This window comes from Lepidothrix coronata, unplaced genomic scaffold (genome assembly GCF_001604755.1).
Source record: "Lepidothrix coronata isolate B3197 unplaced genomic scaffold, Lepidothrix_coronata-1.0 Scaffold42, whole genome shotgun sequence".
NCBI classification, from domain to species: domain Eukaryota; kingdom Metazoa; phylum Chordata; class Aves; order Passeriformes; family Pipridae; genus Lepidothrix; species Lepidothrix coronata.
This window is the reverse complement of record NW_016690222.1, coordinates 4,161,075-4,176,405: the sequence shown is the minus strand read 5'-3', so window position 1 is coordinate 4,176,405 and position 15,331 is coordinate 4,161,075. Positions and strand designations below refer to the sequence as shown.

The following is a 15,331-nucleotide window of genomic DNA, read 5'->3' as shown; positions in this document are numbered from 1 at the left end:
AAAAGGTGAATGAATTTACCTTAAAAGGAGTTGTAAAAACTTTAACAGACCAGATAAATATCCTTAAGAAGTGACACAAGAAATGATCTGAGCATTGGCCTAAGACTAGCTGCACAGCAAGTCTCCGTGCTTTTATTCGAACTGTTCCTTACCACTCACATTATTTTTTTTATGTATTAGAAACATGAAGACACAACATCACCTCAAATGCCTACTTGATCTTTCTTCAGTGAATTCATATGTACAACTCTGAATTCCCCAAAGGGAAATATCTTCCAGAGTCACTCACTCACTTCAAACCTAAAATTTGTGCATCTCCAATACTATTTATAGCATCACACAACCCTTGTATCCATACATAGTTCATCTTTCCACATGCAAGCCAGCAAATTAGGAGTTATACCTGAATAAAAAATATTTTTGACACATTGAAAAAATCAAAAGGAAATATTGGGGCAGAATCACAAGCACCCAACTTATTATAACTTTTTCTGAACTCCAGTAGCAAATTTAGCACATATTTCCCTATCATCGGGAACAGATGTTCTCAGGAAGGTTCCTTGCTAAATTCTATTTGTAATTTCAAAGGCCCTTTCAGGCGCAGTCATATCATATATTCCACAGCAGTATGTCTCATTTTAAATCAAATTCATTTTATCACTCAGACTGAATTACATAGCTCACCTCATTCACAAATCTATAAAAATATCATGACAGACAAGACTTCTCCTGGATAAGGAAAAGCAGCATTGCATTCTATGCACAGCTTCACTGCAATTTCATACTTTATATAGAGCCCAGCCTTAAAAGAACTAACATATCATTGGTGCCACAGGAAAACCTTTTGTGATATTCACTGTGCCTCATCTCAGACCTATTACTAGTGAAACCAGATGACAGTAGCCAATGTAAAAGTGGACAAGATATAGGACACCACTACTTTGGAGCTATGGCACTTCTTCCAGAGTAATCAGCAGGTGGCATTCCAATGCACTTACTGACAGGTGACCATTTTGTAGATCTTCACAAAGTGGAAAACTGAGGAAGGTGGAGTAATCATTTTCCTTTGGAGCATGTATAAAAATTAATTTCAAATGATCATGCAAAGGAATTTGCCAGAACCTGTTACAGTAACAGGGGAAATCAGCATTCAGAATTCCTATGGCTGTGTTCAAATTATAAAGAATACAATTAGCCACAAAGCATCAAAAAGAATGGCACTTTATTTACTTTTCTTTGTTCTGCTTTCTTCCACTGAGAGAAATTAAAATGTACTTTCTCTTACAAAACAAAAAAAAGCCACAGGCAGCGACAGCCTGTGCATCGGCATAGATTTACAGCACAAGAGTGAACAAAAAGGTGTAGCTTCTTTTATCTCCTAGCACTTTGTGCAGCCTTGCTGCTTGAAACAGTCAAATGACAGAAATAATGAGAAATCTGAGAAGGGGCTGTATCAAAAACGAGAAGCATTCGTTTTCTGTTGGCGAGACTTTTAGGGGTCTGAGGAAGGGGGAGAAAGGTAAAAAAAAAAAACAAAGAAATGCAACACAAATGTCAACATCTGACTAAGGATCATAGCTCATTTGCTTTCTGAACTGAGAAATTGTCCAGAGCAGTTACTTCATGCAATCCAGCCTCTCACTATTCTCCTGCAGCAACTGTAATGTATTCTACTTTCACCTTAGAGCGTCTATTGAAAAGTTACATCACAAGAACAAATCAGACAGTGCTGAAACAACTGGGCAAATGAGTATTTTCTGTAGCTCAGTTCCTAGTTGTGCAATTTTGTGGGTTTTTTTAATTCTTTCCAGCAGGCTCATTTACTCTGGCCACCTTGCCTCTAAAAGTTTCAGGCTCCCTTACAGACTGAAGCCACAATACTCCAAGCACAGATCAACTGCCAGCTCTCAGTTTAAGTGTGTTGACTCTGACTTCAAAAACCACTCCAGTAAATCACCATTAGGTGAAACAATGAGACCACAAAATTCATACCATCATTATAAGCTGTAAGCCAGCTGTTTCTCTTTCTAAAGTGTCTTTAATCTCATTTTATTTTTCCCCAAGTCACTACACAAATGCCACTGCCAAAGACTTATCTCTTGCAAAGATGCTGGGACAGTACCAAAACAGTCATAAAATTTAAACCTACTTTATACTCAAATTAAACAATGCTAAACAAGACAAATTATTATACTTAGCTTTATGCCCTGGGCTTTCTAAGATGATCTAAATCACAGTTCCCTTTCGCGTGTCCTATGCAATTGGCCTGGAGCCTAAAAAAGGTAGAGTGTAGAGTCTTCCTACACCTTCTCATTTCTGTTTCAAGATCTATTGTATGCAGTTCCAGATCTGCCATTCAGAGAGTATCATAATAACTACCAGTTACTTTTCATTTCCCTTGATTTCACACAAAATAAAAATAGATATATTCTATGTATATATGGTTTTCCTCTGTCCTTGATTCAAGAAAGGTATAGGTTGTTTACACAGACTGACATACTTCCAGCAGTTTCTACGTGGCACAAGAAACTTACAGTAAGCACGCCGGCAGCAAAGTTAATTAAATATGCAAAAGTTACACCATTAGATGACTTAATTTCTTCTGGCTTGCAGCTGTTAATATTTTGCTCAGCCCACAATGCCTCTCTTTTTCTAGAATAATGTTCCTTACGTTTCATTATAACCAACTTGAACATATAACCAGGGAACATATACCTTCTCAACAACGTACTGCACCTCAGAAATATAAAAGCCTCTATTTGCTCACTAACAAAATCTTCATTTCCTACTCAAATTTTTATTAGGAACATTGAATACTAAAGATAAACATACTTAACCCAGTGTATCACACAGTCTTGGACCGAAGCATACTCTTAAGCTTATTCCTCAATTCAATATCCAGCAGAACCTGGACAAACTTGAAATGTGGGACCATAAGAACCTTATGAAGATCAAAAAGTCCAAGTGCAAGATGCTGCACCTGGGTCAGCAATCCCAGACATGAGTACAGAGAGAAGAACTCATTGAGAACATGCCCATGCAAGATACCTGGGGGAGACTTGGTAGATGAAAAGCTGGATATGAGCCAGCAACATGCACTTGCAGCTCAGAAGGCCAACAGCATCCTGGGCTGCATCAAAAGACACAGCCAGTGGGTCGAGGGGAAGTGATCTTCCCCTCTTCTCTGCCCTTAGGAGACCTCGCCTGGAGTTCTGAATCCAAGTCTGGAGTCCTTAACATGTGGACCTGCTGGAGCAGGTCCAGAGAAGGAACACAAAGACAATCGGAGGCTGGAGTACCTCTTCTATGAAGACAAGCTGAGAAATTGAGGTTGTTCAGCCTGGAGAAGTAAAGGCTCCAGGAAGACTTCATTGTGGCTTTCCAGTACTTAAAGGGGGCTTATAAAAAAGAGGGAGAGTGACCTTTTACAGGTGAAGATATTGACAAGGGGGAATGGTTTTAAATTAAAAGAGGAGACATTTTGATTTGATGTTAGAAAGAAATTCTTTACTATGAGGGTCGTGAGGCACTGGTACAGGTTGCCCAAAGAAGCTGTGGAAGCCCCATCCCTGAGTGTTCAAGGTCAGGTTGGATGGGGCTTTGAACAACCTGGTCTACTGGAAAGTGCCCCTGCCCAAGGCAGTAGGGGGTGGAACTGGATGATCTTAAAAGTCCCTTCCAAGCCAACCCTTCTATGACTCTAGGATATTTACCACAGATTAATCAAAGCTATTTCTGCTTTGGTTTTCACATTTTCTATTCTTCAGTTGTTACTCCACACAACTGTTCTTTCACATTTCTTTTTATATGAACAGATTACCCGTTAACCTAAAACCAAAGGTTCATTATAAATGCATGGAAAAATTAGTTGCTCTTCAGCCACACAAGTTCATTCCACTGAAACGCACTACTGCTCACTATTACCATCTACAGATCAGCAATTGTACCAACAACTACTTTTGTTCCCAAATGAATATTGTCTTTACAGCCACAGGAAGAGGTTAATAGCCACAGACAAGCTCAACTGGTCATCATATTACACAAGCAGGTGACAGTTCTACCCTCCTATTGCACTCACTTACCAGCAATGCCAAAATAAAGCCATGCTCTAAGTTTTAGCAATGCTATTCCCTCTGACGCTTTTCCTTTACTGAATCAACCTTAATCCACAGCTGAAAATAACTTTCATCTGGTACCTTCAATTTATGAGGCTGCTTTAGACAAGGAAAAGCACTCCTGAAGTACAGAAAACTAGGCTATAATTTAGATTTTTCCACTCAAACATCTTATTGAGTGATAGTTTAAACAGGAGGTTTTTCCAACCAGGATAAGGCCTGATCAAAATTTCCAAAGATTTCTCCACAATCACAAAATCCATGGGCTGGTTTGGGGGTTTTTTTGCACTCTTTTCCAATTAAAACAATAGTTGACACCATAATTAAAAGGCAGTCCGTATTTTCAATGCTGTTTGCTAAGAACATCCTTCCCCTTCAACTGCCATTGCAGTCACACAAACAAACACTTGCAAAATGTGTATTCAGGTTTTGCTGCCAGAGTGATAGTTTCTCCCCATGAAAGAGGTCATTACCACACCTCTGCAACTGAAAAAAAAAAAAAAGGAGAGGAAATACACTTGCTTTCATCTAAAACAAAACTGCTATGCTCTCCTCTTCCCATAGACTCCTAGATGCAATAAGAAATGTCAAGATTTCAGGTAACAGTAAGACAGAACTCAGATATCTAGCAAAAAGGAAGCCTAGACAAAATGAACATTAAAAAGGAAAAATCTAACCTAGTCCAAAAATGGTAGAATCCACTTGTTTTCTAATTCTAAGTGATTTTTACTGAGACTATGTAAGGGCCCTATCACATCAGCTCAAATAGGGACAATGCTCATGGAAGGTCATGTTCAGATGCAAATTCTTCAACAAAACCCTCCCAAATGACTCCCTTATTTTTATTTATAAGTACCCTTAACATAGAGGAAACAATGCCCTAAGGGATGCAAGTCTTCCACAACTTGACTATTTGGCTAAATTATCTGCTTACAGATAACAGGTGAATCTTTTAAAACTCTATTCTTTTTACTGAGGAGTACAGAAAGAAATTCAGAGCTAATTTATCATTACACTGTTGGGCTATATGAAGTGAAAGGTAATGGTCTGCAAACAGATATATAGCTATTTCACTGAAATAGCTGAGTGACTGCTTTTAACTCCTGATGCAAATAATAGCAAAGAAGTAAAATGCCATTAATAAGCTTTTCTTTTTTCTTTCTGGCCCCATTTCTCCCTCTTCCAAAAGAAGAAATAGCTATACTTGCTAATAAAGAAATACAAAATGGGGGGGGGGATTCTGCGTAATCTTCCTCCATTCTTCTCAGAGGAGCCCAAGGATTCCCAATATTAAGTAACTTTCACTTAAACTCTGAAATTTAAAATTTGCTTTCAGTAACAGAAAGAAAGAAGAGGAAGACATTTTTTTCAACCAGCTTGCAGTGGTCAAACTTGCAGCAAATGAATACTTCTCTTTGTAGCAGAAAATAAGAGGATATTAACCAAAAGACCTACGGTATTTGATATGGAACATATGAAATTGAACATTAAGGGTGAGTGATTATTTCAGGGTTAATAATTCATTCCCCTTTAAAAGAAAAAAAAAAAAAGGAAAGCAAAAAGCATAGTTCAGACTGAGTCCAAATACGGCAGGTAACAGAAAGCAGCGACCTCAGATGACTGTTCTAGGACCACATCCCAAAACCCAGCACAATTAGCACTAATTGATCAGCAGTCTCAGCTGAAATGCCAAGAATTGAGCAAGCACTGAAAACCAAAGTCTCCCCATCTCCCCAGAAAGGATGCTTTCTTCCGGTCAGAAATCTGGAATACCAGTGCAGAGAAGCCGGTACTTTCCCTACTAGCACAACACTGCACCCATAGATACAGGGCTCATCAGCAACTGAGGAGCATCCACAGAATCATCAAGATTGGAAAAGACCTCTAAGATCTTCAAGGCCAACCAGCAAACCAGCACTACACGACCCATCTACACATTTTTTCAATATTTCCAGGGATTGTAAGTCCACCACTTCTCTAGGCAACTTGTTCCACTGCCTGACCACCCTTTCAGTGAAGAATTTTTTCCTAATACCTAATCTAAACCTCCCCTGGCACAACTTGAGTTGAGCAGCATTTCAGTTCATTATTTCACTTGCAGTACCTGCCATGTTTACCATACACCATAAACCACCAGTAAATATAGTAACTCTATGACTATGAAGAATTCCTTTCTGTAGTGCAACACAGGACATCTGTTATCAGAAACAATACCGACATCCTCCACCCACATTCAATTACCCAACTATGCAGGACTGAGCAAGTTACTTCTGCTTTGAAATACAATCCTTTACGCTAACGTATATCAAGAGTACCCAGTATGAAAACATCACAGGGCAGCCAGAGCACCACACAGGTCTGCACACAGTGGATATGAAATAGGAAGCTTGCAGGGCAACTTTGTAACATGATGTCTCGTAGCAGTTTGTCTTGATTAAAAACAGAGGGGAAGGCAAAAAGGAGGACAGAACTCTTCCGGAGTCCCTGATGACTAACACTGACAAGACATCTTCAAACAGCACTATTTTTCCATCTACATAGTGAGTGCAGGTTTCTTAAAAATAAGTTCAAATGATCCGTCTGAAGAAGACAAGAAAAACTGTCAGTTCTCTAGACACAAACTCGTGAAGCACTATGCTGTTCTAGACAACTACTGCTTCACGACTCCATGAATGTGGGCAGGGTAATAAAGCCCTAGGAGAAAGAAGGGAAAAAACTGCTCTCTGAAAAATGCCAGCAAACAAAAAGCACTGTGGTAAAATACTACAGTAAGAGCGTCTCATATCAAATATCAATCCAGCTCCTGTAAACATGTGAAGTTCATGGAAGTCAATTTTCCCATTAATCCCACATTTATGCTTTAATAGAACTACCCCATGTTTTAGATTCGTTTTCATTTTTGCTGCAATAGCAAAATATTTTCAGCTCAAAAACCAGACATGACTTTAAATAAATGTAAGAGGATTCTAAAAGCATGCCCTGAAATATTTGTCTCATCTCTCTCCTTTCCTCCCTTCCACAATACTACTGAAATTCTGTTTAAAAGAAAGCTATATTCTAGAACCCATCTTCTGTTAAGCTGCATTTTGCTTGCAAATAGGAATGATTGGTGCAGCACTTAAGAACACTGAAATTATGAAGCTTTATGTTCTCTCCCATTTTGTTTTTCCTTTTCACCTTAAAGAAACAATTTTATTTCTAGAAAAACTTGATACATAGAGTACTGGAGAGCAGAGACTTCTTTAAGAAAGGGGTTACAATAACGCACCCATTTATTATGCAGTTTTATTGGCACTGATCCTAATTAGACAAATGAGAAAACAAAGCGGTTATATTTAGGTCAGCCTCCTCATTTAAGATGTGCACAACCTTTCTGTCTTCTGTTTGAGTTCTGAAAACATCATCTGAAAATGCAAGAGCGAGGGGAATGTTAGCTGACAAAGTTTTACGTTATATTAAAATGCCTTCTCATCACAGGCACAAAATTCAGATATGCACCAAATGCCTGACTGTACTGCATTGTTACCATTGAAGTCAGACTACAGCAAAAGGATTTGCAAATGAATACATACTGTGGTTGTACAGCAGACTCATAGCAGGCCCAGATTTAAATCAAAATTCAGCAGAGTTGTAAGAATTTTTCACATGGGGTAAAAACGTGAAGTTCCTTTTGATAGGAAGTGGGCAACCCAGTCACAGCTGAAAACTGCTGCACTAGCGTTTTGACTATTTTATTCTTCACTCATAAGCTAATACGGCAGTAGCACAGAGAATCATAGAAAATTGGAGTTGGAAAGATCTCTGGAGGTCAAACCTCCTGCCAACTCCAGGAACCAATTTCAAAGCTAGGTCTGGCTGCTAAGGGCCTTATCCACTACAACTGTTAATACCTCTGGAGATAGAAATAAAACAACCTCTTTGGGCAGCCCACTCCAGTGCTCAGCTACATTTGCTGTAGCCCTTACACCCAGCTCCCATGCTGCAGCTTGCTCCCACCACCTCTTTCCTTCCACAGGGAAGGAGACTGGCTCCATCTTCTATAACAACTCAGCAAGTAGGCAGTGAGAGCAGCTGGAAATCCCTGGAGCCTTCTCTCCTGCAAACTAACTGAAGTCTGTTTCCCTGCACCATGACTTCTAAATCATGTGATCCAGCCCCCAAGCACTGCACTCTCCCCATTCTCTAACTATTTCTCAAACTGTCGTCCTGAAATCAACCAATGGTATTCTGGACATGACCTCCTGATTGCTAAGTAGACAAAAATAAACACTGCTCCCTATCTGGCTATGAACCCTCTCACACAGCTTGTACTATTGCATTGGGTTACTCCTTCTCAGGTGCAAGAGTTTGCTTTGGGGTCTTTTTGCCCCCCCCCCTTTTTTTTCTTTTTTTAAACTTTATGGGGTTCCTGTCAGTCCATTCCTCCCACTTGGGGCCCCAAGTAATTGGAACAGAACTGTTCCTTCATAGTCTAACATAATTCACAAACCTGCTGAAGGTGCACTCTGTCTCATTGTTTGGATTCATAACAATGCTAAACAGTACCACTCTCAGTTCCAACCCTTGAGGAACACAAATGGTCCAGACAGTTCTCTTCCTACCTTTTGGCCCATCTATCTTGTCCGTATATCCTCAATTTGACAGAGAGACTGTGTCAAAAGCCTTTCTACAATCACAATCAGGAACATTATTTTATCCAAGGCTCCCTTTAATTCTGGTCTCCTCCCCCCATAAGGCTTTTTTTTGTAGATCAAAATCTAATTAGAATGTCCCTATACAACTAGAACCATATCAAGCAGTCTGGACTTAACTTTCTCATCTAAAAAAAGAAACTGTCTGCATAATTTAGCAACGCTTTTGACGACAGAGACACTGCTTCATTTTCCAACCAACAACGTGCTTAATACAGTAGCCTACTTCAGGACATGTTTCCAAATTTAACTTTTGTTCTCACTTCTGTTGTCCAGTGAATGTACTACATCGCTGTTTCTCCTCATCCACACTTGATTATCTGTATTTTATACCTGAATGTGAACAAGTGCCAAGGATTTATTTTCTAAACCAACGCGAAGTCAAGCAAACATTAGAAAATTTAACTTTGTGGAACTCATTTGAACCAGTATTGACCTATCATTTCTCCACCTAGCCTTTCATGCCTTTTTTTGCCCTACCGCCATGACCTTCACATTTTTTCAAAATTTCACAGGAACAGAGCTGTTGTTGCTACTCTCAAAATTCAACATAATGTAAATGTCTTTTGGAATGCATCACCAGTATCACAGCAAAAAAAGGATTCTGACCCCAGCATTCACTGTGCTTTTAACTTCCTGCAGTTTTATAAATGTAACACTAGCCATAAAAAAAAAAACCCACAAACAAAACAAAACATCAGTATAAAATGAGAAAATTGTATTTTAAGTTATGTATTCTTAAAAAAGAACCACATGTATTTCTGATGAAGCATCTCTCATCACAGCTGAGGTAGTCAGGAACTCACCCAAGTTACCACATATCGCTTAAAGAGTGAAGACTCACGCTGGATCGGGTTTGAGACTTGAAGGATTTTTATATGAAGGGGGTTGAATATTTATTTATTTATAAAGAGGGTTCTTCTCCAAGATTCATCAGAAAAGTGAGACAAAAATGAGAAAATACTATCTCAGCTACTAGCTATGTTCCTCAGCCTGTTTTCCAGTGGATGAATGGTTCAGTCCCTGAATGAGTTTCAGAAATATCACAGTCGAATTCCACAAGCAGGATACATATTTCAAAGTAAACATTTAGTTGTCTGACAGAGATGCACTATTCTTTAACTTCTGTCAGGGAAGTTAGAGAAAGTTTCACAATTTTCTACTACATTTTGATAAGTAATATTGTTGCTCTGGTCTCTCTGAAGAAATCTACCAATTTGTACCTTACCATGATCTTTTCCGTTATAAATTCATTCCAGTCTGAGCTAGTTGTATATAACTAATAAAAGACATTCTTTAGGGACAATCACAAGAACACATAGCACATGACAGCCTATACCAGTTTTCTGGTTGTTCATTGTCAGCATCAAAATCTTACAAAACAGTTATGAAACAAAGCTGCTAAAAACAATCCAGCAAAACTTATTACACACTGACAACACAACACTAAGCACAGACATTTTGCCATGGTATGCCACTAATTTCAGTGTAAAAGAATCAAATAGCAATACCAGTAAAAAGGTCTATCTGACAGAACTCACCTTGGTACAAAGAAATCAGTGAAAGAAAATGCAGCAACAGAAGAAATATCCTAAACTTTGGATTTCCTGTTTTTTAGCAATGCTGTAACACACAAAAGTGTTTATTTTTGTTTCTGCTTTAAAGAAATTTGCAAAATGAAGACTATGAATGCCGAGTGCTGTTCTATGTGAGGCTTCTAAGAGGAACCATTATGAGTTTCTCCAGTACAGTTCAATAATAAAGCCTTGCTTATTCTTTTATAAACAGTACGGTTTAAAACAAACACTAAACTTCAAGAATTTGTCTTAAATATTTCAGTAGCACTTTTTAAATGTTTATTTCATTGGCCCTCTGTTATGCTTCAGAGAACACTTCATATGAAACATTTAGATGCTATTTCATGAAGCATCTACCCTGGACATAACACAATAATTCATATACTCTATAGTAAATAGTTACTCTTCAGCAGATCTGAACTATATTAGCGTATCCAGTGAGTTCACATGACATGTACAAACTTCTGACATTCTGAAGACAGGAGTATACAGAGCACTACAAGAAATCCTTCCTGACATGCTGTCATGGTTGCTTTTAGTAATTTCCATACATTTTCTCATCTAAGCATTAACATTTCCATCACCAGACTTCCATATATCATTGCCTTACATTGACACCTGCTGGAAGTGACTGGGATTGTAAACCATTTCTTTTCTTCTTCCCCCCCCTCAATCAGTGTCTGATTTAACTCTACAGGCAGACCAACAATTCTGCTTTCAGTTAACTAAGCACAGACATCTGAAAACACTAATCTACACGACTTTTTAACAAGCAGAAAGACTTACAATGTGTAATTTCAAGCAATGTGTCATTCCCAAGGCTATCACTGCATGGGTTCTCAATCAGAAAATGTATTTTAATAACAGCCTTTTAGAAAAAATTTTTACTACCCTTTGGGAGGACTTAAACTCAACATATTAAGTATGCAAGCATTTACTAGGCTCTTAGGCTAATTAGCAAATAATTATTACTGTAAGAGTCACTAAATAGTTGTTTGACAAACATTTTACAAACAAGTTTATACACAACAATGTGACTAAATAGGCAATTATAACCCATGTCTTTACACTAAATAAATAAACATTTGCTTTATTCACAAAAGCAAACAGGCAGTTTAATGGCAGAACTGATAGACAAGAATATCTGAGGAATGTTTGTTAAAATAGCTTGTATGTACACAAACTACTATCATTCTTCATAATGAAGATACAGCTCTTAGTACAGCTTTGTAAACAGAAGCACACTAAAACAGCCATTTGAAGACAATGTTTTCCCCATATGCCAGAACTTACTCTACAAGCTTCACTATTATGAACCAGATAACGCATGATACTCATTCCTTACTTCCAAACCCTACCATAGGGATGGGATCTCTTTAACTTGATGAAATTTGTATATGAAAGTACATTTCAGATTGAAGCAAGTATGATGAGTTACAGTGGCTTTGCTTTATCATCAGAACAAGACATGATCATGCACTTTGGTTCTCACAAACCTTGGATGCAAAACACAGACATTTTTATCAAGAAACACAAGCAGTTTTAAAATATCATAAGCAGTAAGAATAGAAAAACAAGTTAAAAGGAAGACAAACAGAATTTCTGTTAGGTTACATCAGTATATATACAGCTGAAGACCTCTCAAATTTTATAGTTTTGCAAAGTTTCAAGACAGGATCGTTATATTAAAGTGTAATAATAATATCACAGTATGACTACAGAGGCATCAACACCGCAGCAGTATTAATTCATGGACTTTGCAGACCAGTTTGAAATTTATTAATTTTTTATTTTAATCTTGTGAGCAATCAAACTACTTGGAAAAGTGAATTTTACTAGGTATTCTAGATTATCACCACAGTACTAAGGTTCAAAACTACTGAACCTGTGAAAAAAACCAAAACATAAATACAGTCTTGCTGGAAGTAGAAACCATTGGCCACCAAAATAGGTACCATCAAAAATACCAGTAAGTGGTAGCCTATGTCAACATGCTTTTCCTCCAACTTTTCCTGATTTTTTTATTCCAAAAGAACTCTATAGGTGAAGTCAGAATTTAATGGCTGCATATTAGTCTGCTGAACTCATTCCTAATTAAAAGTTTCATAAATCTCAAAAGAAAAAAAAACACTGGGCATGGAAAAACACAGCTATTCTACATAATGGGTAAACAGGAGTTAAAGTATCACATTTACCAAGAATTAACTAAGTCCCGTGGAAAAGGAGAAGTGGTAGTAATTAAAAGAAAAAAAAATCACTGAATATAACAATTTCCTTCCAGACACTTACATGGTGGGCAAGAGAATACTTTTTTTTTTAAAAATATCACTCTGACAAACAGAAGGGTTTTGGTTGTTTTTTTTCTTTTATTGCATTCTTTAACAAAACACACACAGGAGCATGGCAGGCTTAAAAACACACTGGATAGCCTAGATACTTTTGACACTCATCCCATGCTTACTTTCTTTTCTTTTTATCTCAGAAAGACAACACAGTTAGTATTACACACACTCGAGATTTAGGGCTTACATTTCTTACCTTACAAAGCTTCTGGTAGCGGGGAGAAGAAACTGCCATCCTCTGTAAACGATGCAACAACACCACAACTTTCTGCAGAGAGGTTCTCACCACAGCCATCATTTTAAGTTTGCCACACTTCTGAAGACACCTCAGAATTTGCATTATAAATGAAGAGCAACTATCATTTCCTCCCGGTCACTGGACAATGATTTGCCAGCTTTCTGAGCATGCTCTCTTCCAGGACTGCTTTTGCAAGCTACAGGCTTTATACGTTTCAAAGGCAAAGGAGATTGATATAGCATAAGTTGGTCTCCAAAAATAACCCCACAAAACAAATGCAAAAAAATAACAGCCTTCACAGGTTCTTCTAACCGGTACTGCTCAGCTCTGCTTTTCCAGAGGGCAAATGAAGTTGAGCAGCCGAGCGTCTGCTACTGTTAAGGAGTGCACTAAATAGCCAGAAAAAGGTTATTAATTTAAGCCTGAAAGCTGCAGGAACAAAAAAAGAATTCCTTCAGGAAGACGGCTCCAGTGTATCACAACAGTTGTTCTTCTGTAGTAGCTGCTTTCTGTCAGCAGACTGAGCATTTGCTCCCTCACTCTGGAAAAGGATGCTCTCGTTCTCAGACTGAATGCAGCTCTGGCAGAGCTGTAGAGTGAGTGAATAACAGATTGTGTTATAAATCTTGAGAGAGGAGCACAGGGATACCTGCCCTAATTATATCAGCCATACATTAAAGAATAATAAATCACATAGGCGTTTCTCAAAACTAGATTACCCAATGCAAAAGGAAAAACCACAGGGGGTAAACCTCTTTGCTAGAGGTTTCTCTATGAAAACTCTCTTAAGGCTGATTTAGTAAAAGGGATCTCAAAGGATTATCACTTGCACCAGAAAGAAGGAATGTTTTTCAGGAGCCATTTCCAATTAAATGTTTTCCTGAAGGACTTCAGACAAGAAAGAATAGGGTTTTGACAAAGTAAAAGCATACAGTCACATTATCACCCCTTTCTCTAGTCGTCCTTGAATTTCAAAGAGCTAACAAAATTTTGATGTTTTTCCCATGATAAAGCAGAATTATTTCTTATCAAAACCACCAAGTATTCTAAGTTGGAAGGGACCCACAAGGATCTTTGAGTCCAACTCCTAAGTGAATAGTTTGTACCAGGGTCAAACCCATGACACTGCTGTTATTAGCAACATGCTCTAACCAACTGAGCTAATTTAAACCACCTAAGGATGACATCAGGACACTCAGGAGCATGGAAGTGTTTCGCTGCTGGTGAGGCACCCACAATGCAACACAGCCAACACATAGTGTTGTGATATGTGGTGTGATGATATGGCAGTGTAACCAGAGCCATCTACTCCTTATTGCTTCCAAAGGTGCTAAGACGAATCTACTTTACACCTATATCAGAGGGGCTGCTGCAGCAAAGCTCAGGGAGGCCATTATCAACACAGTAAGTGGTAAGACACCACAAGTCATATTATTTAATGTGCATATTGCCACATGAAGAGGTACGTACGCATTTCAAGCACACAGAGAGGCAACAGCTATCCTGACAAGTTAATATGACCCAAAATAATGCAGAGTTTAGTGCATAGCTTAGTGCATTATACACTGGTCTGCCTCTTCTAAGGTACTTTCCTACCAATGTGACTGATGCAAGGTGCAGGTTCTGCATACAGGACATTTGAAAACTCTTCCCATCCAGTTCTGCTAAGACAACCTTTTCATCTTTAAGACTGAATCAATGTTTCTACCATTCCACAGGTAAACCCCGTTTACCTATACTCTGTTTTGTTCTTGATCTGTCCAGCATCAATGACAACATCGTTTTGAGGAAGGAAAGAGAGCCTTCATTCTCTTCTGCATATAAAAATCTTACCATCTGTATTCTCTACTTTGCCACACTCGCCTTCTTCCTCTCCACCACTCATTTGAACCATTGCCTTCTACATCATTGCTCCTGGCTTACATCTGCTCTTTCCTCCCACCACAAATCTGTTCCTTTAACCTAACAGCTCTAACCTACCATTATCATCTGATATCCTGTTACCAAACACCTTTCAAGGAAACCTATGAAGCAGCACAAGTCCAAAACCAACAAGGCATTCAGAAACGACTGTCCAAGAGCTCAAGGCTCTTCTGTATAAGATAGAACCCACAGTCCACATCTGCTTTTCTTCACTTCTGCTTTTGTCCTTCCCAGTTAATATACAAGTTTGAATCCAGCAGTGAGAAAAACTGCACACCACTAGTCATGTTGATTTTTATTTGCAATAAAACAAAACTTTCAAATTATTTCAAACACCTTCACATCTGTAGGCCCAGGACGTCCCACATTGACCCAGGACTACATCCGACTATTTCCTAGTTTAGTTTTGGCATCTTGCTTCAAATTAGGTTTTAACCTCTTTCAT

The 15,331-nt window shown here is 38.4% G+C and overlaps 1 protein-coding gene across 5 annotated transcripts in view; it reads right to left on the bottom strand.

The window, feature by feature from the left end:
- Positions 1 to 15,331, bottom strand: part of UTRN (utrophin) — a 368,451-nt gene that overhangs the window by 187,743 nt on the left and 165,377 nt on the right. Inside the window, exon 1 of one of the 5 annotated variants that reach the window (XM_017813720.1) lies at positions 12,922 to 13,541. The exons of the other annotated variants lie outside the window; for them this stretch is intronic. Coding sequence (XP_017669209.1) covers positions 12,922 to 13,065 — 144 coding nt within the window. The 5' untranslated portion in view covers positions 13,066 to 13,541. Of the gene's footprint in view, positions 1 to 12,921; positions 13,542 to 15,331 lie in introns of those variants that run through there. 5 annotated transcript variants of the gene reach the window in all.